The 1,297-nt window shown below is 40.1% G+C and overlaps 1 protein-coding gene across 3 annotated transcripts in view; it reads left to right on the top strand.

Annotated features, from left to right (window-relative positions):
• Positions 1 to 1,297, top strand: part of LOC103129700 (ribonuclease inhibitor-like) — a 14,798-nt gene that overhangs the window by 10,250 nt on the left and 3,251 nt on the right. For 2 of the 3 annotated variants that reach the window (XM_016665332.1, XM_007540881.2), the window contains exon 4: positions 1,080 to 1,253. The exons of the other annotated variant lie outside the window; for it this stretch is intronic. In XM_016665332.1, coding sequence (XP_016520818.1) covers positions 1,080 to 1,253 — 174 coding nt within the window. The remainder of the gene's footprint in view (positions 1 to 1,079; positions 1,254 to 1,297) is intronic. 3 annotated transcript variants of the gene reach the window in all.

A 1,297-nucleotide genomic window follows, 5' to 3' on the forward strand; every position in this document is an offset into this window, starting at 1 on the left:
ATCATCTAATTACAATATTGCTCTGACATTTTCGGACCTGTCTGCTACCGCTGCTTTAACAGCCAGCTCCCCTCCAGCTGTCAGCTGGTCGGGCGCTCCAGGTTCGGTACACCGAGAGAAAATGCCTAACTCCTGGCACATTGTTATAAAAACTCCCGCTAGCTTTCCCCAATGAGTGGGAGTTAAACACCGATATTATTCAGACAGGTCTGGTTGAAAATGTTTGGTTTACAAAGTATTTCAAAGCAGAGGCACATCGGTTTGATTAATTAATTAAAGTTAAGCCTTCAAACATAATAGGTTTATTTAACCGTAATGTTCAATGTGGAGAGTATTATATTTGTAAATGAATAATTTGTATTCCTTGTTGAAAAGTGTAGTACACATTTGAACATTTTAGAATCAAACTAAGATATTGTCTTTTTACTATGGAACATCCTTTACTATAAAAGGTGAAGAATAATATAGAAATCAGTAATACATGACTGAAAAACAAATTTCGGCTCCGTTGTTTTTTATCTTCTCCGCTCTCTGCTTCACGCTGTCACGGTTGTTTGGCAACATGAGTTACGCTCAGGTGGGGGCGGGGACAGTTGGTGAAGGCTAGACCTGTCCGAATCCACAGATATTTTTCTTCCGGTCTTAGTTTATTCCCGGCCTTCGAAGGACCCGTCCTACGTAGACCAGTCCTTCGAAGGATGCAGACCCTGAATTTGGACACAGCTGTGGTTAGCTACTCAGTAAAGCCCCTCCCATCTACCCTTCTTGTGAACCAGATTACAGCATGTGATGTCAATCTGTGACATCACATGCTGTGAAGTCACAGTTTGGTTCTGAAACTCCGTTTTAATTCCAGTCCAGAACCACTGAAATATTCTAACACATCATGGTAACATGTTCTGGTTCTGCTGGTTTGGACTCTTTAAACCAGTTTGACTGGATCAGATGTTTGAATCAGTTCATCATGTTTCTTTTACATTCAGGGAAATAAATTTTCTACATTTTTATTATTTATTTGTTCATATTTCAGTTTTAACTGCATCCTGTTGGCTTCAGCTCATCTTTTATTCTTTATTCAGATTGATCAGCTGCAGATTCTCAGAGATCAGCTGGACGTCTCTGTTCTCAGCTCTGAAGTCCAACCCGACCCATCTGACAGAACTGAACCTGAACAGAACCAACCTGGGAGATACTGGAGTGAAGGAGCTCTGCGGTTTTCTACAGACTGAAGGCTGCAGACTCGAGATATTGAGGTTTGTAATTATATAATTATTGATATTTCAGTGAATAATTATAT

This window comes from Poecilia formosa, unplaced genomic scaffold (assembly GCF_000485575.1).
Source record: "Poecilia formosa unplaced genomic scaffold, Poecilia_formosa-5.1.2 Scaffold571, whole genome shotgun sequence".
NCBI lineage: Eukaryota > Metazoa > Chordata > Actinopteri > Cyprinodontiformes > Poeciliidae > Poecilia > Poecilia formosa.